The sequence below is a fragment of the Mustelus asterias genome, chromosome 19 (assembly GCF_964213995.1).
Source record: "Mustelus asterias chromosome 19, sMusAst1.hap1.1, whole genome shotgun sequence".
In the NCBI taxonomy this organism is placed as follows: Eukaryota; Metazoa; Chordata; class Chondrichthyes; order Carcharhiniformes; family Triakidae; genus Mustelus; species Mustelus asterias.
The window spans coordinates 43838358-43861375 of NC_135819.1; the positions used below are offsets into that span (position 1 = coordinate 43838358).

Genomic DNA, 23018 nt, shown 5'->3' on the forward strand with positions numbered 1-23018 from the left:
GCCATGCTGCCGCTGCAGAGAAGGTGGAGAATTTGGCGCCCAGCCAAATCTCTGTTCACTTCAGCAGGTTGGGTGAGAATGGCCATAGCATTCCGGCCACAGTGTCTGTATTCCCTTATTGGGTGTATTGCAATGGACGTCTTCCAAATAACCTTGGGGAGACTCGGGGACATGTTACAATAGTTTATGCATGATTCAAGTATGGAGGGAACAATCTCAGAGACGCCTCTGGAGGAGCGCCCTCTTGTGATACCGCACTAACAAAGCTCTAACGCAGCTCTCTAACACAGCAACCACAGAGGCAACTTTCTAGTACAACCCTTAGCTCCAAGTCAAAGATGCAGACTACTTACACAATTATTCAAAATGCAGAACATCATTTTAAAATTCCAATCCTGCCTATGTAGGTTTATTATTAAACCTTCACTTCAAAGCCTGTCTGTAATCTAGCTAGCTTCAATTGTCTGTTCTTCAAACAGCCTTGTAGTCAAGTTCTACTGATGACAGGAGCTTGCAGTATAAGCATGTGACTGGCATATGATTTTACTCTAATGCAAGGATCTTAAATCTAAGCCCCTTTACCAAATCCATTCATTCACTCCTACTGCTGTATTATCCTGTCACCTCAATAGCCATAGATCCTCAAAATCCATGAATTCACAATCATGCACCAGTTTATGGGAGGGATACCTGCACTTTAAAATTCTTTATGTTCTGAAATGGTTAAAATAGCTGTTGATTTAAAAATTACCTGTAGACATTAATTTCCTCATACCATTCTGATGTCACCAGACAGAGGTACGGTATAAAACAGTTGTGAAATTGAACATCCAGTAGTCAGCAGTACTCAGTGAGGTTGTAATCCTTCTAATCCCCAAACAATTCCAATGAAATATTCCATATTTCTAATCCTCTGGGCATTGTCCCTTTTGAAAGGTAAGATTTTATCTATGTATTGCATTTCAATCATTAGAGAAAGTAAGCATGTTTATATTGATAATCATTGCTTGATTAAATATACATGTATATGGCAAACAACTTAAAATATTATAAAACTAGAAGCCACTTTCCAAGAATTTAGTTAAACGCACTTTAAGCAAATAATTAAATAATGTTTGACTGTTGACTGGATTTTCATTTATCATACAAATTTCCACATCAAAACATGCAAACTGAGGACCTATTGTCTGTAAGTTGTTGTCTAAGGGTGATAACTATGTTCACAAAATTGCTGCCATACGACTGCGAGCCGATATAATTTATCAAAATTAAAACTGGCTGCATTCTGCATAACGTGAACGCATCAAATTATCAGAAATGTTTTTGCTTCAAATTGAAGTTGTCATAAAGGACATAAAATAGGTTTGACAACAAAAGGGTTTTGAAGAAGTGGTTTGTTTCATGTCATTGCAATGAATTTGAGTCCCTCAACTTTTTGAGGCCACTGATGCTACTTTTTTTTAAAATGATAGATTGGCCAATCAATAAAACAACTTTTAAAATAACAGCAAAGCAGGTAGAGGTTCCACAGTAATAAAGCAAAATACTGCGGATTCTGGAATCTGAAACAAAAACAAAGGTGCTGGAGAAACTCAGCTGATCTGACAGCATCTGTGGAGAGAGAACGGAGTCAATGTTTCGAGTCACGATGACCCAGCGTCCGAGTCATCCAGACTCGAAACGTTAGCACCTGTGGAGACAGAACAGAGCCAACGTTTCGTGTCAGGCTGACCCATCATCAGAGTCATCCAGACTCGAAACGCTGGCTCTATTCTCTCTCCACCGATGCTGTCAAATCAGCTGAGTTTCTCCAGCATTTTCTGTTTTTTATTTGAGTTCCTACAGTGTTTTCCCGAATTGTCACTGAAACTGCAAGGAGAGATTAGCAAATGTCTTTGGGGGAAGGAGGTACAAATGCTACTTTTGGCAACTTAACAGCTATCTGGTCCTGGGTTTCCAGCTACTTGGCACTGCTGGGAGATTAGTAAACAATCCCTCTCTACCCTCACTTTTTAGAGAAGGGGAAGTGCTGCCCTGACCTAGTCTAGCCTACATGTGACATCCAATGCAGAGCAAACTGAGCAAGCCTCTCAATTCAAGTGCAATTAGGGATGGGCAATAAATGCTGGCCCGACCAGTGATGCCCATGCCCCGTGAAGGAATAAAAAAAGTCAAATTACTTCAAAATGCGGGGAGGCAATGGCCTAGTAGTATTATCCCCAGAATTTTCATCGAGAAACTCAACTAATGTTCTGGGGACTCGGGTTCGAATCCCGCCATGACAGGCAGCAGAATTTGAATTCAATAAAAAAAATCTGGAATTAAGAATCTACTGATGACCATGAAACAATTGTCAGAAAAACCTATCTGGGTAACGAATATCCTTTTTAGGGAAGGAAATCTGCCATCCTTACCTGGTTTGGCCGACATGTGACTCTAGAGCCACAGCAATGAGGTTGACTTTCAACTGTCCTCCCAGGGCAACTAGGGATAGACAATAAAAGCTGACCAGCCAGCAATGCCCATGTCCCATGAATGAATCGATGGTCAGTTTTCAAATTCAGCGGCAGAAAAATGCCAGACGGGCATTTGTCATTCTTTCCTAGTAGTTTCAGGGGGAGTTTGGGGGAGCACTGTGGGAATTCTACCTGCTTTGTTGTCATTATGAAAATAGTTTTATTGATTGGGAAGTCCGTAATTTTTAAAAAAAGGTAGGAACATCAGTGGTTTCAAAGTTGAGGAACTCAAATTCATAGTAATGACATGAATTGAGACAATATATTAAGATTTCAGTTCTTTGCTTGGCTCCTGAGGCCAAGTTTTAACTTGGTACAGTGACATCCTCTGATATGTTAATATGAGGGTCATCATGAGGGAGGCCAGGCACTGTGTGTGAGCAAGCTGACCAACTGTGGGAAACAGCAGAGTTCAACCCGTTTCTTTGAATTTATTTATATTTAAACGCACAACAGTTACATGCAACGTCTAGGTGGGATGTTCAAAAGCAATCGTGAACCCTCAGCCTGGCTGATTCTTCTATGGTGCTGTGGCTAACTCTGGTGACAGGTAGAATGTTAAGACTGAGACCAGTGGGGGGGGGGGATGCTGGGGGGCAGTTTTCCCATCCTGCTCACCATGGGAATCGTAGCGGGCTGGACATGGACTATGCAAAGTTCCGTTGACCTCTGGCGGGACTTTTGGGTTTTTGGGATAAGAGTGGCTGGAAAATCCTGCCCCAGATATCATTGCATTGATCAGATATTTGACACATACCGACCGACTCGAGGACAGCTTCTTCCCTGCTGCCGTCAGACTTTTGAATGGACCTACCTTGCATTAAGTTGACCTTTCTCTACACCCTAACTACGACTGTAACACTACATTCTGCACTCTCTCCTTTCCTTCTCTATGAACGGTACGCTTTGCCTATATAGTGTGCAAGGAACAATACTTTTCACTGTATACCAAGACATGTGACAATAAATCAAATATAAATAATTAATGTATTTGCTGACTATTTCTTTATTCTGTAGTTTTTTTAAAAAATTGCATCTTTAGAAGCAGAGTGAATAAGATAGTGTGAAATAAAACACATTGAACTGCAAAATGTTCAGGGTATTTATAATCTGGAGATAACAATTCTGTCCAACCATCTTCTCCAAATTAAAAGTTACAAATTTCACTGTAAGATGACGGCTAATTTGTCAATAGGATTTTTTAAAAATGTCATTGTTCCTTTAAATTTCCCTGGAGACCTCAGTCTCGTGCAAAAATAAAAACCTGGACTGATATTTTAGCTGAATAAAGATTGTGCAGATTGAATAGGTGCAGCTTAGCCAATTCCTCACGTTTTTCTCATTTAGCTCCTGAATTGCTGACATTTTGTTTTAGCTTCCAGCAGGTTTTTACTCAGATACTTTGCATTTCTTTTTTAAGACAACAAGGAGAGCAATTTCAAAATTTTTATTGGGATATAAGGGCAGCACAGTGGTTAGCATTGCTGTCTCACAGTGCCAGGGACCCAGGTTCGATTCCAGTCTTGGGTGCACGTCTGTGTGGAGTTTACATGTCTCCCTGTGCTTGTGTGGGTTTCCTCCGGGTGCTCCGGTTTCCCCTCTCAGTTCAAATATATGCAGGTTAGGTGGATTGGTCATGCTAAATTGCCCCTTAGCATCCCAAGATGTGTAGGTGAGGCGATTTAGTGGCGATACAGGGAGAGGGCATGGGTGTGAAGAATGGTCTCCTTTTGCATTGTAGGGATTCCATGATAGAGTTTTGAGTGCTATGAAATTTAGTTGAGGGAAAATGGACAGTGACGGAGGTGGGGAGGGAGGATGCCAGAACGCAGAAGCGTGATGGTCTCCTCACTTGTTTGAGGGTAGGGTCAGGGAGGGTCAGATGACCAGTTCAAAGGGGAAGAGGTGGAGGTAGTAATGAGCATAGTATGAATGAGAGTAGTAGCAAAGTTGGGTGATGGGCAACTGAGGCTTGCAATGGGAGTGGGAGGGTGGTAATTAAGCACAAATTACTTTGGAGGGAGGGAGGGAATGGAGAGGTAACCACCAAGGGCTAGAAATCTTCCCTCTTCAAAGGATTGTCCCAGGGTTTCTGGATTACAAGTCCAGTGACAAAACCATTGTGCCACTGCTTTTCCTACTTAAAAGGATTTTAATATCGACAGTAAAAAGTTTAGGTACAAAACATCTGTCCACTTTGTGGACAGCATGTTGCACAAGCTCAATGGAAAGAGATTAGAATGCAGGTTTCATTTTAAGAGGTTGAGATTTATAAATGGTCTGGTCAATGCTTCCCCATTGCAATACTTTGATTTGACGGACACTCCATATTGGTCACAAAAGTTCTTCCAAGGTCAGGATAATCTAACTAAACTTTGTGTCAAAATGTTTTCAGCCTGGTTGCACCATGTCCTGAAGCATTCTATGAGTTTAGAGAATAAATGGATTTTCGGAAGTATTGATTTGTGTACCAACACAGATTGCCTTTCATTCCTTTCCAAGTCTCATTAATCAGAGTCAGAACTTACAGGAGCAACACTATCTAGGATAAGAGTAGGCAAAACACATTCTTCAAATTGTTGCACAAGTATTATCTTCTTAGTTCGGTAGGTGGGTCACATTTCTCAACCGGTAAGGCCAAGCAACTCCCACAGTAAAGAAAACGACCAGAGGAGTGAAGCACTGCATGTGTTCCTTCATTTCCATTCATTATCTCTGAATTATCTTTTGAATCTGTAATCCACAGTCAAGTGTTCCCTCCATGTACGCCAAACTCACAAGAGTGCAGGAATGGAAAACCCTGGCCAGAATGGTTTGCAGTTTGTTTTAATTAACCTTTGCATATCGTCATAACAATTTAGGCCAATAAAAAATTATTTGTACATCGAGGTCAGCTAAGCTAATATTTAATTCTCCAATTTTCTATTGTCCTTTGACGGAGATGCGAGCAGCTAGGGAAACCCCACACCTTGCAATGGTTTATCAAAATCATATGTCATTATTATGGTGCAGAATTCTAATATTATGTACGTCGTTATCATTTCCTGCATTTGGCTATGTCGAAGAGTTCTGCACCCAGTGGGGTTAAATATTAATAATGATGGCTGAAAAATCGCTGCAGCAATGGCATCTAGTGATGAGCTCTGAATTTGATTGCCCTTCTCCCGTCAATGCCCTTCAGATCATATTGGTCCCAACCTTTCGTGATATGGCATTAACCTACGAGTGACACTAATAAATAAACTTTGCACTTTAATCATCAGATTGCCACTGCACTCCTATTTTCCTACTTTAGTCTGAAGCTGCACATTTCCTGCCTGGACCTCCAACCCGGGCCTGGTGAGAAATGTGGAGCATGGCTGCTCCTGGAGTCCTTCAGTCTACGGCAGGATTGCCAGAGTGAATGAAGACGTGTCACTTTTGTATGGCATACTGTATACCATTAAATGTAAATGCCCCTGCCATTTTGACAGGAGGGCAGGTAAGTGTAAAAGATAAGCGAGCGAGGGGATAAGGTGTGTTGGTAGTATAGGTCAAGGGAGTAGGTAGGGTGGAATGGGTGTGGGTAGGATGGTTTGTGGTGTAGTCAGGTAGTAAGGGGTGCTTCAAAGATGGGGCAGACGGGGACTGGGGGGGGATAGTCTGGTGGTTAAGGGAGGAAGAGTCGGAGGGGGTTAGGTGATCACAGGGAGGTAATCAGGTGTTCAGGGGTATGGGGATAGACAGGTGAGCAATCAGTGTGGTGAGCAGGTAAGAGGCAAAAAAATCAGGTTTGCGCGCGCCCAGTTTTTCACCTCTTGCGATGTTACTGGCCCTGCTCTGCTGGCAAAATCCGCCTGGCACCCTAAAAGGACGTGAAGCCGGGTTTCAATATTCATAAGCTTATATAATTAGTGAGTCTTTGACGCGATGGCAGGGGGGTGGAGGAGAGTGACTGTGCTGGGAAATCAGGGTACCTGTGCAATGGTGCTCCGAGAGCTCAGCAGCCGGCTTCCTGGCATGAATACACTCACCCACTTCCCCTGCCGGCGAAGATCGCATTTGGGGCCCTTTTTAAAAAAATGCTGTACGATTGCACAAAAAAAGGGCGCGTTTCTCTCCCAATTTCATGCTTGCTCGGCACTTAGAATGTTTTTTGTAAGATTCTTCCCCCCCCCCCCCGCCCCCCTACTCCAGTCTACACCATTTAAGTTGCTAGTTATGGAGCCAATCCATAATTTCTTGATATGCATGGTTGGTGGACAGCCATGTCCAGGTTTTGTATGGCTAACAGCTAAGTCCAGCAATTTGTGGTGAAGCACAACTCTCAGTATATCTTTTCCTCACGAACCTATGTTCTGTTTTACACTGTTATAACTTGTCAATAATTTCTGAGATAGGAGCTCCGCCCCTGTATCACAATCAAGGGCATTGAGAAATTTGCTGAATTAACCCTGTTTTGATCGTGTGTGTCACTTCAGACCATTACAGGTTTGCACTGGTTGGTTTACAGATGATGTGGAGATGCCGGCGTTGGACTGGGGTAAACACAGTAAGAAGTTTAACAACACCAGGTTAAAGTCCAACAGGTTTATTTGGTAGCAAAAGCCACACAAGCTTTCGGAGTGTGGAGATGCCGGCGTTGGACTGGGGTAAACACAGTAAGAAGTTTAACAACACCAGGTTAAAGTCCGAAACTCCGAAAGCTTGTGTGACTTTTGCTACCAAATAAACCTGTTGGTTTACAGAGGCAGAGCTACAGGGTTCAAGATCACGACAGCATTCACTTACTCAGTGGGTTATCCTAAATCATAGGTAACAATGTAAACATACCTTTGCATGGACAAGTGAAGGCTGCAGTGCTCTGGGAGTCGCACACATCAGTTCTACCACTGAAGGGCAAACTTCATTTCTAATAAACTGAACATATCACGAGATTAAAGGAATGTTTCACAATAACTACTTTACTAACTTGTTCCAGGAGCTGCATTGAAATCTGAAACCTCAATTTAAGTAATGAAATGGGCAATTGACAAGAGTTGCGAGTTTTGATTTTTCTTTTCTGGCAGGTGTTATTGTTGTATTAATATTTGGATGTCAAGCTTGAATTGCAACTATTAATGATTTACAGTTAGTCTGGAAAACAATTCTCTGAAGGTGGGACCTGTACTCATGTTTCAGTATATACTCATCAAACAAATTAACCCTAAAACGAGCATTATGTCCATATGTACCACAACTTCTCCCAGCTTATCAGAATCAATCAGCTCATCGGCAAGTTATGGTGTAAGTTCACCGCAAGAACATGAGGCCAAATGTGTCATTCCAGGGTACCTACTGCCACTGTAAACATATACTTACACAGGGAAAGCACATTGTGATATGAACTCCAGTACTGCGGCATATCCCTGCCTTTTGGTTTTTGTGGGTATTTGAGGTCCGTCGCAATGGGACACATGATGTACTTTGAATAAACCATTGCCTCCTGAAGGAGGTCTCCTGTGAAGCATTTTCAAACGAGTGGAAAGGAATAGTCATAATGAACTCCATTGTAAAGGGGCTTCAGGATAGTCTCTGCACTCCTCATAATGAAGTCTCTCAATTAAGTCATACCCGGGTGTCACCTTTTGGGGTTGTCACAGTTTTAACAAATAGTTCTCTTTATGTAGTTGCCTTTAGGTAATTGCTACAAAGATCAGGTACTAGACACTGCTTAAAATAAATAATTAATTTAGTTATATTCTATGGTCTCAATATTACACTTTCAATTTATTAAACAAAATGCTATTGTAACCCATTTCAGATTAATGTCACCATTAAAATAGCAGCACGGAAATTTAAGTGAATATATATGAATTTTATGCCAAGGCAAAGTTTGCCCGGTAGCATTACAGTTTTCATGGATCATTCCCCCAAAACATCTCTCGTCTTGACAGGCCTGAAGCGACTGCTCCTTGCAATAGGTTCCTGGAATTAATTCTCTTTATGAGCCTTAAAAAAAATTGTCACAAACATGGATCAAATCTCCAGTGAGTAGTGATTCCCTATCACTGAATATTCCTGTCCAAGTGGCTGTTAGATGACTGTGCCAAAGCTTTACAATAAACTCCCACATCTCTGAATGACATGGAGCTGATGGAGTTTTTGAATATGCTACTCCCTTGTTTGATAGATTCATTGTAACATTCACTTTAGATGTGCATTTATTTATAATGTAGCCAATCTTTCATGTTTAATTGTTTAATGACAAACAGGAAAAGAAACACAAGTGGCAGAGTTTTACCGATTGGCCAGATGGCCTGACATCAGGTGAAAAATCATGTCACCAACATGCAGTGGGCCTCCCATCCAAATTTTATATTTTTATCACAGTAGATCAAAGCCTTTGATGTAACAGCGACCTGCTTCTTCAGTTCCAATACAGGTTCCTTGTGGGCAAATTAAGGGTAGCATGGTGACACACTGGTTAGCACTGCTGCCTTAGAGTGCCAGAGACCCGGGATCAATTCGGGCCTCAGGTGGCTGTCTGTGTGGAGTTTGTACATTCACCCCGTGTCTGCATGGGTTTTCTCCAGATGCTCCAGTTTCCTCCCACAGTTCAAACATGTGCAGGTTGGGTTATTGGCCGTGCTCAATTGCCCTTAGTGTTCCAGATTAGGGGGATTGGTGGGGTTACAGGGTTAGGGTCTGGATGGGATGCTCTGCTGGACAGTGAGAGCAGACTCGATGGGCTGAATGGCCTGCTTCTGCACTGTAGGGTTTTCTATGATTCTATGAAATTATGTCAATGGAGGAGTGTTAGTGAGCAAGATATCCCATAAGATTTTTTTTGATGGCTTCAATGTTCTCAACATTACGTTGGAAGATTCAGAGAGCATGTCCTATTGCCATAAAACTAGAAGGCTACTCAATGTTGAAACTGGTGGTCCTGCGGAGACTAGGATCCCACAAAGGGAATGCCCCTGGTGAAATAGCCCTTATTAGGCCTTTACATATTTAGTTCAACAAAATTCCCTGACAGCAAGATTTGGTTGGCACTTCAGCATCAAATCCTTTATCTCTGTGGAAAATATAAAAAGTTGTCTTTCTGTTCTAAATGTAAGAATTTTGAATGTGTTCAATCATTTGAGTAAAACGAATCTTTCTTTAACACAGACGATGCCTTTGCCCACCAACGGATTAAACGGGCGTACTTAATAGACAACTATGGTAAGTTAACATTTAGAATGCTGAAATAGAACACTGCATCGATAAAGCTAATAATGTCCACTGGGAGCTATAGGATCTCATAGCGAAAGTGTGCCACACTGAACATTCGGAGGATTTGAGCTTTTTCTTAGATTTCACCATTGTGAACCAACATGTATAACCCATCTTAGCTCATCTCACGAGATCGTTTTTTTTTTCTGTCCACTGTCTTACCTCAATGATTGAAAACAGGACCAGTGATATTTCTCAACACTCTGAACAGATATAACTGCCAAACAAAGAGAAGCACTACTGTCGAACCATAGAGTCCCTACAGCGCAGACAGAGGTCATCCAGCCCATCCAGTCTGCACTGACTCACCGAAAGAACACCCCACCCAGGCCCTCCCCTCTTCCCTATCCCTGTAATGCTGCGCATTTACCATGTTTAAATCACCTAACCTACACATCTTTGGACACTGAGGGGCAATTCTGCATGGCCAATCTATCTTCAGGCGAATGATCTATGAGGGGATCTCATAGAGACATATAACATTCTAACAGGACTAGACAGCGTGGATGCAGGGAGGATATTCCCAATGGTGGGATGTCCAGAACCAGAGGTCACAGTCTGGTGTGAGGTGAGGAGACATTTCTTCACCCAAAGAGTGGTGAGCCTGTGGAATTCATTACCACAGGAAGTAGTTGATGCTAAAACATTGAATGTATTCAAGAGGCGGCTGGATATAGCACTTGGGGCGAATTGGGAGAAAGCAGGATTAGGCTATTGAATTGGATGATCAACAATGATCATAATAAATGGCGGAGCAGGATCAAAGGGCCAAATGGCCTCCTCCTGCTCCTATCTTCTATGTTTCTATACTTGAACGGTGGGAGGAAACTGGAGCACCCGGAGGAAACCCACGCAGAAATGGAGAGAATGTGCAATCTCCACACAGACAGTCACCCAAGGCTGGAATTGAACCCGAGTCCCTGGTGCTACAAGGCAGCAGTGTTAACCATGGTGCCTCCCTCATCCCACATTCAAAGTGAATAAGGGGGAACACACACACACACACACATACATATGACAGAGTTCAGTTTGTATTTTCCTACATGATTAGAGTACTCATTTTAAATTTAATAAGTGTAATATATTTCCTTCCTTATATCGTAACAAGCACATTAAAACAAAGCATCAGGATATTAAACAATAACCTATTATATTAAATCTTTAATGCAATCAAACATCCCAAGATATTTTAGAGGCCTAGGCAGCTGACTGCACAGCCATCCGCGATGAAGTGATTGAAATCAGAATTAGATGGGCATTGGAGGCTTGTGGGGCTGGAGGAGATTACTGCGATAGAGGGAGGTGAAGCCTTGGGAGGCAGTCGAAAACAAGATGAAAATCTGAAAATCAAGGCTTTACCGGAGCCAGTATAAGTCAATGAGCAGCACAAAGGCAGAGGAATAGACTTGTTGTGAGCTAAAACATGGGCAGCAGAGTTTAGAATGTTCTAAAGGCAGAGCTTAAAATATAGGCGTTAAGTATAAAACAAAGATTGAGAGCAATCTAGTTAAGTCTCACTTTTGCCAGGGAGAGAGATTCAATTGGTAACTATGAAATGGAGTTTGGAGCAGAGATAGAAAATTATGACTTAATTTTCCTGGTGTTTAAGTGGTGGAAATATTTGTCCAGCCAATACTGCATATCAGATAAGCAGCCTGATAGTTTGGCAGCAATGGGGGAGTTGTGAGAGGAGCTTGAGGTAAGGCTGGGTGTTTGTCATCGTATAAGGGAAAGCTAACACTGTGCTTTGAGACAATGTCGCCCAGGACATCAATATGGTACAAGCAATCAATACTAAAGTTGTACTTCACACGAAGCAAGGAAATGTGTAGCTAAAAGCTATTAAGGCCCAGATTTTGTGATAAAGTTGATGAGGAAACTCTCAGCCTTTGCTGTTTGACAGCAGCTTCATGAGTTGGCAAAATGTGCAGAATAGTGAGGAAATCCAAAAGTTATTTGACATTCCTCCAGAGGGTGTGTTGCTGAGGCACTCTGTGACTGCAATCAATGGAAAGCAATAGAACTTGCACTTGTATCCCTGCAAAAAGTTCTACCTTTTTTCAATGAGACGTAGCTGGCTTTTTGACTGTACTAACTTCATAATTACTACCACACACACTCAACTGGCCCTGAGATACTAATATTTATGGAACGTCAAACTTGCTCAAAATGATAAAAAGAGTTCACATTTTTCAGGACCTTATTTCCTGTTTATCTTTTGTTTAATGACTGTCCTCATCCAATTAAATGTTTACTTTCCTACCTGAGAAATTAAATGAAAAGTGAAAGATAAGACCATAAGACATAGGAACAGAATTAGGCCTCTCAGCCCATCAAGTCTGCTCCGCCATTCAATCATGGCTGATATTTTTCTCATCCCCATTTTCCTGCCTTTTCCCCATGACCCCTGACCCCCTTATTAATCAAGAACCTATCTTTCTCTGTCTTAAAGACACTCAATGACCTGGTCTCCACAGCCTTCTGCGGCAAAGAGTTCCACAGATTCAACACACCCTGGCTGAAGAAATTCCTTCTCATTTCTGTTTTAAAGGATCGTCCCTTTAGCCTGAGGTTGTGCCCTCTGGTTCTAGTTTTTCCTACTGGTGGAAACATCCTCTCCACGCCCACTCTATCCAGGCCTCGCAGTATAAGATCCCCCGACATCCTTCTAAACTTCGAATACAGACCCAGAGTCTTCAACTGTTTCTCATACGACAAGCTCTTCATTCCAGGGATCATTCTTGTGAACCTCCAGTGGACCCTTTCCAAGGCCAGCACATCCTTCCTTAGATATGGGGCCCAAAACTGCTCACAATACTCCAAATGGTGTCTCAGCAGAGCCTTGTACAGCCCCAGAAGTACGTCCCTGCTCTTGTATTCCAGCCCTCTCGATATGAATGGTAACATTTCATTTGCCTTCCTAACTGCCGACTGAACCTGCACGTTAACCTTAAGAGAATCTTAAACAATGACTCCCAAGTCCCTTTGTGTTTCTGATTTCCTAAGCATTTTCCCGTTTAGAAAATAGTCTATGCCTCCATTCCTCCTTCCAAAGTGCATAACCCCACGCTTTTCCACATTGTATTCCATCTGCCACTTCTTTGCCCACTCTCCTAACCTGTCCAAGTCCTTCTGCAGCCCACCTGCTTCCTCAGTACTACCTGTCCCTCTACATATCTTTGTATCATCTGCAAACTCAGCAACAGTGCCTTCAGTTTCTTCCTCTAAACCGATAATGTACATTGTGAAAAGTTGTGGTCTCAGCACTGATCCCTGAGGCACACCACTCATCACTGGCTGCCATCCTGAGAAAGACCCCTTTATCCCCCTCTCTGCCTTCTGCCAGTCAACCAATCCTCAATCCATGCCAGGATCTTACCCTTAACATCATGGGCTCTTAATTTATTTAACAACCTCCTATGCAGCACCTTGTCAAAGCCCTTCTGGAAATCTAAATAAATCATGTCCACTGGTTCTCCTTTATCTAACTTCCTTGTTACCTCCTCAAAGAACTCTAACAGATTTGTCAGACATGACCTCGCCTTGACAAAGTCGTGCTGACTCAGCCCTACTTTATCTTGCACTTCCAAGTATTCTGCGATCTCATTTTTAATAATGGACTCTAAAATCTTGCCAATAGAACCATAGAACCATAGAACATTACAGCACAGAAACAGGCCTTTTGGCCCTTCTTGGCTGTGCCGAACCATTTTTCTGCCTAGTCCCACTGACCTGCACCTGGACCATATACCTCCACACTCCTCTCATCCATGTACCTGTCCAAGTTTTTCTTAAATGTTAAAAGTGAGCCCGCATTCACCACTTCATCTGGCAGCTCACTCCACATTCCCACCATTCTCTGTGAAGAAGCCCCCCCCCCTAATATTCCCTTTAAACTTTTCCCCCCTCACCCTTAACCTATGTCCTCTAGTTATTTTCTCCCCTAACCTCAGTGGAAAAAGCCTGCTTGCATTCACTCTATCTATACCCATCATAATTTTATACGCCTCTATCAAATCTCCCCTCATTCTTCTACGCTCCAGGGAATAAAGTCCTAACCTATTCAACCTTTCTCTGTAACTCAGTTTCTCAAGTCCCGGCAACATCCTTGTAAACCTTCTCTGCACTCTTTCAACCTTATTAATATCCTTCCTGTAATTAGGTGACCCAAACTGCACACAATACTCTAAATTCGGCCTCACCAATGTCTTATACAACCTCACCATAACATTCCAACTCTTATACTCAATACTTTGATTTATAAAGGCCAATGTACCAAAAGCACTCTTTACGACCCTATCTACCTGTGACACCACTTTTAGGGAATTATGTATCTGTATTCCCAGATCCCTCTGTTCTACTGCACTCTTCAGTGTCCTACCATTTACCTTGTATGTTCTACCTTGGTTTGTCTTTCCAAAGTGCAATACCTCACACTTGTCTGCATTAAACTCCATCTGCCATTTTTCTAGCTGGTCCAAATCCCTCTGCAAATTTTGAAAACCTTCTTCACTATCCACTACACCTCCAATCTTTGTATCATCAGCAAATTTGCTGATCCAATTTACCACATTATCATCCAGATCATTGATATAGATGACAAACAACAATGGACCCAGCACTGATCCCTGTGGCACACCACTAGTCACAGACTCCACTCAGAGAAGCAATCCTCCACTATCACTCTCTGGCTTCTTCCATTGAGCCAATGTCTAAAGCAATTTACTACCTCTCCATGTATACCTAGCGACTGAACCTTCCTAACTAACCTCCCATGCGGGACCTTGTCAAAGGCCTTACTGAAGTCCATGTAGACAACCTCCACCGCCTTCCCTTCATCCACTTTCCTGGTAACCTCCTCGAAAAACTCTAATAGATTGATTAAACATGACCTACCACGCACAAAGCCATGCTGACTCTCCCTAATAAGTCCCTGTCTATCCAAATATTTGTAGATCCTATCTCTTAGTACTCCTTCCAATAATTTACCTACCACTGACGTCAAACTTACCGGCCTATAATTTCCCGCATTACTTTTTGAGCCTTTTTAAAATAACAATGATCCTCCAATCACCTGGCACCTCACCCGTGGATACCGACATTTTAAATATATCTGCCAGGGCCCCTGCAATTTCAACACTAGTCTCCTTCAAGGTCCGAGGGAATACCCTGTCCGGTCCTGGGGATTTATCTACTCTGATTTGCCTCAAGACAGCAAGCACCTCCTCCCTTTTAATCTGTATAGGTTCCATGACCTCCCTACTTGTTTGCCTTATTTCCAGAGACTCCAGGTCAGTTTCCTTAGTAAATATGGATACAAAAAACCCATTTAATATCTCCCCCATTTCTTTTGGTTCCGTACATAGCCGACCACTCTGATCTTCAAGAGGACCAATTTTATCCCTTACTATCCTTTTGCTCTTAATATACCTGTAGAAGCTCTTAGGATTATCCTTCACCTTGTCTGCCAAAGCGACCCCATGTCTTTTAGCCATCCTGATTTCTTTCTTAAGTAGTTTCTTGCACTTTTTATACTCCTCAAGCATCTTATTTGCTCCCTGTTGCCTATACATGTCATACATCTCTCTCGTCTTCTTTATCAGAGTTCCAATATTCCTCGAGAACCAAGGTTCCTTATTCTTATTCACTTTGCCTTTAATCCTGACAGGAACATACAAGCTCTGCACTCTCAAAATTTCTCCTTTGAAGGCCTCCCACTTACCAAATCACATCCTTGCCAGAGAACAGCCTGTCCCAATCCACGCTTTTTAGATCCTTTCTCATTTCTTCAAATTTGGCCTTTTTCCAGTTTAGAACCCCAACCCGAGGACCAGATCTATCTTTATCCATGATCAAGTTGAAACTAATGGCGTTATGATCACTGGAACCAAAGTGTTCCCCTACACACACTTCCGTCACTTGTCCTAACTCGTTTCCGAATAGGAGATCTAATATTGCATCCTCTCTAGTCGGTACCTCTATATATTGATTAGAAAATTTTCCTGAACACATTTTACAAACTCTAACCCATCTAGACCTTTAACAGTATGGGAGTCCCAATCTATATGTGGAAAATTAAAATCCCCTACTATCACAACTTTATGTTTCCTGCAGTTGTCTGCTATCTCTCTGCAGATTTGCTCCTCCAATTTTCGCTGACTATTGGGTAGTCTCTAATACAACCCCATTAATGTGGTCATACCTTTCCTGTTTCTCAGCTCCACCCATATGGCCTCGGTAGCCAAGACCTCTAATCTGTCCTGCCTGAGAGCACTGCTGTAACATTTTCCCTGACTAGCAATGCCACCCTTCGCGCCCCCGCTCCCCCCCCCCCCCCCCCCCCCCCGCCTCCAACCCTTCATCCCTCTGCCTCTATCAAGTCTGAAACATCGGAAACCTGGAACATTGAGCTGCCAGTCCTGCCCCTCCTGTAGCCAAGTTTCAATAATGGCTATAATGTCATAATTCCATGTGTCAATCCACGCCCTCAGCTCGTCTGCCTTCCCTACAATACTCCTGGCATTGAAATAGACACACCTCAGAAGATTATTACCACCACACACAACCCTTCTATTTGTGATTTTGCATGAACTATTAACATCATTTATTTTCACCCCCGCTCCACTATCTGCTCTGGCACTCTGGTTCCCATCCCCCTGCAAATCTAGTTTAAACCCTCCCCAATAACACTAGCAAACCTCCCTGCAAGTATATTGGTCCCCTTGTAGTTCAGGTGTAACTTGTTTCTCGTGTACAGCTCCCACCTGCCCCAGAAGAGGTCCCAATGATCTCGAAATCTGAAACCCTGCCCCCTACACCAGTTCCTCAGCCACGTGTTCATCCGCCCAAGCATCCTACTCTTACCCTCACTGGCACGTGGCACAAGTAGCAATCCTGAGATTACTACCCTCAGGGTCCTGCTTTTTAACTTCCTACCAAGCTCTCTATACTCACTCTTCAGGACCTCCTCACTCTTCCTTCCTACATCATTGGTACCGATGTGTACCATGACATCTGGCTGATCACCCTCCCACTTCAGAATGCTGTGCACGCGATCAGAGACATCCCTGACCCTGGCGCCCGGGAGGCAACAAACCATCCGGGAGTCTCTGTCACAACCACAGAACCTCCTGTCTGTACCTCTGACTCTCGAGTCCCCTATCACTACCGCTCTCCTCTTCTTCCACCCTCCCTTCTGTGCTGCAGAACCAGACTCAGTGCCAGAGATCTGGCTGCCGCAGCTTGCCCCAGGTAAGGCATCCCCACAACAGTATCCAAATCGGAATACCTGTTGTGGAGGGGGATGGCCACAGGGGAACCCTGCTCTGCCTGCCCTTTCCCTTTCCCTTGCTTGACGGTAACCCAATTACCTGTGCTCTGTGCCTTTGACATAACTGCCTCCCTGAAGCTACTATCTATAAACTCCTCATTCTCCCGAATGATCCGGAGGTCATCCAGCTCCTGCTCCAGTTCCCTAACGCGGTTTGTTAGGAGCTGCAGCTGCATGCACCTCCTGCAAGTGTCATTGTCAGGGACACCGGAGGTCTCCCTGACTTCCCACATCCTGCAAGAGAAGCATTTCAACATCCTGCCTGGCATTCTTTCTACTCTGAAGAAACAAAAACAACTTACCGGAACCTACCCTCACCTCTGCTTGTTCACGCCGAAGCCTGTTTGAGCCAAAGCCGTCTCACTCTGCTCCCTCTCACTCTGCCGCCCGCTCACAATGCTGCCCGCTGGATAGAGCGGGCTGTTTTTTAAACCTTCCGTGCACTACTGGCTGATGTCAGGTGCCTGCGCCGTCTCGCGTTCCACTCGCTGCCTCCCTTGCTCCGACTCAAAAAATTCACTGGGGCCTACTTCCGGTTTTACACTCCCGGCTGCCTTAGAGAAAAAAAACTCAGAAAAAAAGAGTAAGTTAAAAATACCTCTTACCTACTCGCTCTCCTCACTTGAATCACCACTCCATCTGCTCCTCTGGAACAATGACCGAAGTTAGGCGAACCGGCCTATAATTTTACGTCTGCTGCCTCCCTCCCTTAAACAGCGGTGTTATATTAGCTACTTTCCAGGCCTCTGGTACCCTCCCTGCCTCCAGTGATTCCTGAAAGATCACCACCAATGCCTCCACAATTTCCTCAGCTATCTCTTTTAGAACCCTGGGTGTAATCCATCCAGTCCTGGTGATTTATCCACCGTAAGAGTTTTAACAACACCAGGTTAAGGTCCAACAGGTTTATTTGGTAGCAAATGCCATTCGCTACAATGCCTGGCTAATGACATTTGCTACCAAATAAACCTGTTGGACTTTAACCTGGTGTTGTTAAAACTCTTACTGTGTTTACCCCAGTCCAACGCCGGCATCTCCACATGATGATTTATCCACCTTCAGACCTTTCAGTTTTCCCAGAACCTTCTCCTTAGTGATGGCCACTACACTCACCTGTGCCCCCTGATTCTCCTGGAGCTCTGGCATCCCACTGGTGTCTTCTACCGTGAAGACTGATGCAAAGTAACTATTCAGTTCCTCTGCCATTGCTTTGTTTCCTATTATTATTTCTCCAGCCTCATTTTCCAGTGGTACAATGGCTATTTTTGCCTCTCTCTTACCTTTTATATATTGAAAAAAACTTTAATATATATTACAAATTGTGGATTTGTAAGCACTTTTAGCTTCTTGGTCTGTTTTGTGTTGAAACTGTCAGTGTGACTGACTGCTTACCTGCTTGCTAACATCGCTGCTGCTGCATGCCAGGGCAACCTCTTAAACTGGTCCCAGATTTAATCTACTGGTTGAGAGAGCAAAAGTCCTGTTGGCTCATTGTGGGCAGTTTCCTTGAAGATGAGATGTGAGGAGACCTGGAGTTGTTTCACCGCTGAGTCCAGAATCTGGACTGTTGACTCCTTTCCTGTTAGTTTCAGTAGAAAATCTTTAATTTTGACAAAAGGTAGTCCCCAGTTGACAATATTAAATGATATCAAATGTGGAACATTATGCTCCGCATCAAAATTCCACGTTAAGACTGTAAACGAATGTTTCCTGTATGGTTAAAATACAAGATCATAATAATTGTAATTATTTTAAGAAACTGCTATAAGCCAGGTGAGTATTGTGTAGAAGGGATAATAATGTCTTACATTGCCAGGAACCCGGGTTCGATTCCGGCTTGGGTCACTGTCTGTGTGGAGTCCGCACGTTCTCCCAGTGTCTGCGTGGGCTTCCTCCGGGTGCTCCGGTTTCCTCCTACAGTCCAAAAGATGTGCTGGTTAGGTGCATTGGCCATGCTAAATTCTCCCTCAGTGTACCCGAACAGGCACCGGAGTGTGGTGACTAGGGGATTTTTACACTAACTTCATTGCAGTATTAATGTAAGCCAACTTGTGACTAATAATAAATAAACTTCAAACTTTAAAAACTTTAATTTTTTTAGATGGCAAAAGTTTTCAAGCTCCTATATATGAACTAAGTCCAATTTAAACATATTTTCTCCTAGAATCGGAGGGATCTACTGTCAGACAAAACTTTAAGTATGCAAGAGATGTTTCCGCTCCATCAATTGAAGGACCTCGTAAGTATATTTTTGTTTCATTCCAAGATATCTGAATATTCAATTACTTCATCTCTTTAATTGTAAGGCACCACAGACGTGTCAAAATAATCATGTTCTTACAACTGTTATAATGGAAGGGACTGCTTTCTTTACATTTCTTTAGGGACTTGTAGCACATGGGGACAAGGAGTTATCAGGACATATACGGATGAATTTTATTATTTTGTATCTAACTGCAAGTACATTCTTAGCCGTCAATGTCAAGGTGACGCAGAAGATTTTAATGTGGAAATTCGCCGAGGCTCAAATGGCAATTTGGAACACATTTTCATGAAAATCGAAGGTGCAATAATCATTGTGGTGAATGGAACTATTCAGGTTAAAGGCACTGTGTAAGTGGAGTTTATTGATTGATTTTGTTAGCAATTGCAACACCCATCTTTGGAGGAATATCTAATCTCTGTAAGGCACCTATCAGGGGCAAAATTGGCTGAACTCTCTGCTGCTCCCACATTCCAGCACACCCACTGCCCAACCTTCTCCAAAACAGGCTCTGTGTTCTCAATAGACCCAGGGTTCATGTGTCTCCAAATTTTGAGCAGTTCTTTGGCTGTCAGCTCCTGTTTCACTTCCAGCAGCCTGACATTCGGATTCCTTTGGGAAACTTAATTGAAAGTTTTGAATAAGGAAGATTCACAATTCACTATTTAACTACGGCACAGTGGCACAGTTGTTAGCACTGCTCCCTCACAGCACTAGGGAGCCAGGTTCAATTCTCGGCTTGGGTCACTGTCTGTGTGGAGTCTGCATGTTCTCCCCGTGTCTGCATGGGTTTCCTCCGGGTGCTCCGGTTTCCTCCCACAGCCTGAAAGATGTGCTGGTTAGGTGCATTGGCCTTACGAAATTATCCCCTCCAGGTGTACCTGAACAGGCTCTGGAGTATGGAGATTCGGGGATTTTCATAGTAACTTCATTGCAGTGTTGATGTAAGCCTACTTGAGACTAATAAATAAACTTTGTACAAATGGAGGGATTTCAGTATAAGCATAGATCTGAATATTGTTAAATACAATATTATTGTATAAAATATTAACATGGTTAAAATCTGTGTGCATGTCAATATTTGGTGTTTCAATTTGTTTTCATTGATTATTATTTTTATTTGTAGAGTTTCATTGCCCTATGATGACAAAGTGATCAGTATTCAGCAATATGGAGTAAATGTGCGCCTTTCAAACAGAAAGCATACCATAATTTTGATTTGGAACTATAAAGATGCACTACAGGTAAGAAAGCTGAAAAATGTACCATTCATTCTGATTAATAGAATGATTTAAAGGGTTTTCAAGTTGACTTCAATTCTTCTCTACAGTTAATGTCACTGACAGATAGTAATGAGAGACATTTTTCTGTTGAGTTGTATTCACCTCTTTGCAAGAAAGACTTGAATTTTCTAGTAGTATACCTAATTGAAATCATGGAAATAAATTTGCCAAACCATGTGAAGATTTCCATCTTTTTACATTTAAAATGTTCCTCTCCCACCTCCAGATAACAGTTGGTGCTCAATACCAAAGTAAACTGTGTGGCCTTTGTGGACCTTTTGATTCAAGTGTCTCAACAACCTATGGTAAAACAAATAAATTAATGTCCTTTGTTTAACTCTATAAAATAAATCTTATTCATATTTAAGATTCTGTCCAGCACTATCATATTTCAAGGTTTCTAAAAAAAATTGTTACTGAATCAAAATAAATTAATTCACTTTCTATTTGGACTTTGTAGATTTGACTTATACCCGACAAAGCAAGCTGGATCCTTCGTATTATTCCTGCGACATTGCATTTCCTGAAGAAAAGAGTTGTCAGTCAGCGAATGTAAGTCGCACAGTGCCAGAGAGCACTTCAGGAGTGCTAGGGTGCCTGGATAAAATATTATACAAATGTGAATGGATCGAGGTTGAGAACTCAGGTTAAATCTTGGTTAGCAGTTTCTTTTATTCAGGTTGCAGGAAAAAAAGCATTCATAGCCCATCCCCAGTCACCCTGAGAAGCTTAAGGTGGAGCCACTTCTAATCATTTGTTTTCCAATCGAGTGACTTGCCAAGGTACTTAAACAGTTTCCTGAAGAGTGTTGGGTCAGCCAGCAGGGCATTTAGATAATCTATGAATTGTTTGAACTAGCTTCCTGAAGATGGGTGAGGCAGGGACATGACAGCAATTAGGGATGGACAATAAATCTAGTTGCCACAGCCAAGATCATGACTCTTGTCTTAGGAAAATCAAATGGTAAACGTTGACACAGCAACTAACAATGTTAAGTATTGACACAGAACTAAAGTTAAGATTATTTATTATTGTCACAAATAGCTTACATTAACCCTGCAATGAAGTTACTGTAAAAATCCCCTAGTTGCCACACTCTGGCACCTCTTGGGGTACACTGAGGGAGAATTTAGCATGGCCAACGCACCTAACCAGCACGTCTTCGGACTGTGGGAGGAAACCCGAGCACCCAGAGGAAACCCACGCAGACACGGGGAGACTATGCACACTCCGCATGGGCAGAGGCCCAAGACTGGAATCAAATCCGGGTTCCTGGCGCTGTGAGGCAGCAGTGATAGCCACTGACAATCACCAGGCAAGACTGTTCTCTTCCTGTTGGGGAGCACTTCAGCGGTCACGGGCATTCGGCCTCTGATATTCGGGTAAGCGTTCTCCAAGGCGGCCTTCGCGACACACGACAGCGCAGAGTCGCGGAGCAGAAACTGATAGCCAGGTTCCGCACACACAAGGACGGCCTCAACCGGGATATTGGGTTTATGTCACACTATTTCACATAAATATTTCTGCTTTTTTCCTCCTGAGTCTTTATCATGCGATCCTAGAATCAGAATTTATGTCACACTATTTGTAACTCCCACAGTTGCGTGGACCTGCAGAGTTTCACTGGCTGTCTTGTCTGGAGACAATACACATCTTTTTAGCCTGTCTTGATGCTCTCTCCACTCCCATTGTTTTGTTTCTTAAAGACTGGATTAGTTGTAAGTATTCGCATTCCAACCATTATTCATGTAAATTGAGTCTGTGTCTTATAAGTTCTGTTTGTGAACAGAATTCCCACTCACCTGAAGAAGGGGCTCAGAGCCTCGAAAGCTTGTGTGGCTTTTGCTACCAAATAAACCTGTTGGACTTTAACCTGGTGTTGTTAAACTTCTTACTGTGTTTACCCCAGTCCAACGCCGGCATCTCCACATCCGAACTGTAACAACAGGAAGTGAGGTTTCCAAAGTGTCCACCTACATACAATAATAGAGAGTTGTGCTCCAATTTTGTTTTTGTTACATCATTTATTATACACTAGAAACTCATTTCTGATGGTCTTGCATGTATAGAAATAAGCATCCTTTTTTCTTTTAATTGCAAATATTATTTATCATTTGGTAATACTATTAGCAATAATCTCACTCCCAATCTTCAGGAAAATTATCAGGTACCTTTGCAGCACTTAATGTTTGCCTGTCACCTATGTCTTAAAATGCAAATATCCTAATTATGGTTTCTAAAAGATAGTAAAATCTCACAGCACTTTATGCAAAAAGTGATTAACAAATGAGAAATTTTCACTTTTTTAAAAGTAAAATTGATAATTTTATAAATTATATGTCATTTTGGTCTATTTGACTGTTGTAGTGTGACAGCTCCCCTGAACT

The 23018-nt window shown here is 42.6% G+C and overlaps 1 protein-coding gene across 50 annotated transcripts in view; it reads left to right on the top strand.

The window, feature by feature from the left end:
- Positions 1-837: 837 nt before the first annotated feature.
- Positions 838-23018, top strand: part of LOC144507913 (uncharacterized) — a 157630-nt gene continuing 135449 nt past the window's right edge. For 49 of the 50 annotated variants that reach the window (XM_078235429.1, XM_078235420.1, XM_078235454.1 and 46 more), the window contains exons 1-7: positions 838-936; positions 9651-9704; positions 19250-19324; positions 19470-19698; positions 20475-20586; positions 20852-20936; positions 21092-21183. In XM_078235429.1, coding sequence (XP_078091555.1) covers positions 888-936; positions 9651-9704; positions 19250-19324; positions 19470-19698; positions 20475-20586; positions 20852-20936; positions 21092-21183 — 696 coding nt within the window. In that variant the 5' untranslated portion in view covers positions 838-887. Of the gene's footprint in view, positions 937-9650; positions 9705-19249; positions 19325-19469; positions 19699-20474; positions 20593-20851; positions 20937-21091; positions 21184-23018 lie in introns of all 50 variants that reach the window. The other variant, XM_078235407.1, reaches the window with a different exon arrangement.